This window comes from Diachasma alloeum, unplaced genomic scaffold (genome assembly GCF_001412515.2).
Source record: "Diachasma alloeum isolate Michigan unplaced genomic scaffold, Dall2.0 Dall_scaffold_00340, whole genome shotgun sequence".
NCBI classification, from domain to species: Eukaryota; Metazoa; Arthropoda; class Insecta; order Hymenoptera; family Braconidae; genus Diachasma; species Diachasma alloeum.
In genome coordinates, this window is record NW_021680479.1 from 340,007 (window position 1) to 341,996 (window position 1,990).

Consider the following 1,990-nt stretch of genomic DNA (forward strand, 5'->3'; position numbering starts at 1 on the left):
CTCCCCTCCCCCCTCCATGTGGTCCCGTCGCTCGCTTTCTATCACGCATCTCAGATCTAAATATATAACTTAGAGGCGATATTCAGCGATGCCACATGGCGAATTAACAAGGCAAACTTTTGTAGAAGACGTACGAAAATCTCTGGCACAACGAGTCCCTTTGTTCAACTCTCTCCGTCACACGCAAGTACGATTACCACTCATCNGTACGATTACCACTCATCTCCCCCCCCCTCCCAAATGAGCCAATCAATCAGCAGGAAATGATACCCGATAAAAATAAACAATAAATATCGTACATTTTTTTGGCATTGTCAAATCCAATTGTCGTCGACCACAGGACACGTCAGAAATCGAAAAACCCGCAGTAACAGTTCCATCCTCACGTGTCGTCAAAAAGTCTGCTAAATTCTCACGTCAGGACACAGTCGCTTAATATCACCGATTGGCTCACAGCTAATCACACAGGCGATTAAATAAAAAATCCTATCGCGCTGACAACGAAAAAGTGCGTACGCTCCTGATCTTGAATGACCGCTGACCCACAATCTCACAGCACAATGAAGCCGAACACAAGTCGCGAAAAAATGAATGAACGATGTGAAAATTAATCCGTCGGATGATTAGCCGACAGTTGGCAAAGCAGTCGATAGTGGGGTTGTACCCATGTCGGGTTGATCGCGAGCATCACGCGATGCACCCGAAAATTTCTCACCGAAAAAAAAAAAAAAAGAATGAAAAACGTCTACTCTTGTTGCACCGACGCCCGTTCGATTGTGCGAAACGCCATGGCCACGTGCGTGTCTACACCACAAACACGCATAAAAGCCCGAGTACATGTACACCTCATGATTATTCCGACAATTCGCAAGTATTCACCACTTATTAGTCTTTTGCGAACTGTTGTCACTTTGGCACCAGTTTTATTAGCGGGAGGAAGGGGCTGTGCGACAGTGGCAATTCTGGATGCGATATTTCACCACCGATTATTGGGTTTTTTCGTGAAACACTAAGAGTGGCACGCGTTACTAACGTTCCCCATCGGTGGCAATAAGGCGGGCCTATCGTTCGCCGAGATCAGCGGTGAATCGGCGAGGTGGCGTGCTTGGGCCAAAACGACGGGGGAGCGATTCACTTGGCGGGACAATTCGAATTAACTTACGCGCGTATACCAAACACACGGGTAATCACCACTGACGACGTTCACTCGCTCCCACTGGTGCATTAGGTTTATTTTTTGAGTCGATGGGAAGGTCAGCCCCGCAAACGCGAAATCAAAATTGCTCGGGTGTTTGTAGTCTACGAAACTTTCATTTTTTTCTCCCCCGGCTTTTGTTTTCTATAAAAATGTTTCAAGTCGATTTTCACTGTCGACCAGTTTTCCGCGAATATCTCGGAATCTAGGGGGGATAGCGGAATCTTCGTAAGGACCTTTTTTGCAGCTCTCGATCCGCTCTACAAAGAAGGTCCTCACGAAAATTCCGGTATCTCGATTAGATTCGGGGATATTTCACGAAAAGGCGGAAGAGGGCCGAGTTGAATTGAACGGTTGAACCGCTGCGCTACTCAATCCCGCATTGTTTACATTGAAATACTCACCGGAATTGTAATATTCCTTAAAATAGCGTGTCGCAGCGCGCTGCACAATAGAATAATACAGGTTGACGTACGACGTTGACTGATTCTGTGCTGAGAGCGCCATTTACGCCGTTATTTTTACTATTTACTGGTGATCACGAAGTTGTATTCAATAACTGAACACAAACTTATACAAAACAATGTGTTCAATTGTTGATAGCACGTTGTTCCTTCACCACCGATAATCATTAAAATTCAATTCGTCGCACCCACAAAACTTGATAACTGGTCCAATAAAATAAAAAAAACATTGATAAATCGTTTGAAAATACACTTGCGTGTTCACACGTCTCACGCGCGCGCGGTTTATTCCTCAAAAGACGGACGGGTATTTTAAAACGGGCGGTGGGGG

The 1,990-nt window shown here is 45.4% G+C and overlaps 1 protein-coding gene across 1 annotated transcript in view; it reads right to left on the bottom strand.

The window, feature by feature from the left end:
• The window catches only part of LOC107040723 (zinc finger protein 768), an 18,325-nt gene extending 16,623 nt beyond the window's left edge, over positions 1–1,702 (bottom strand). Inside the window, exon 1 of the mRNA XM_015260929.1 lies at positions 1,600–1,702. Within this exon, the coding sequence (XP_015116415.1) occupies positions 1,600–1,702 (103 nt within the window). The remainder of the gene's footprint in view (positions 1–1,599) is intronic.
• Between the last annotated feature and the right edge of the window lie 288 nt (positions 1,703–1,990).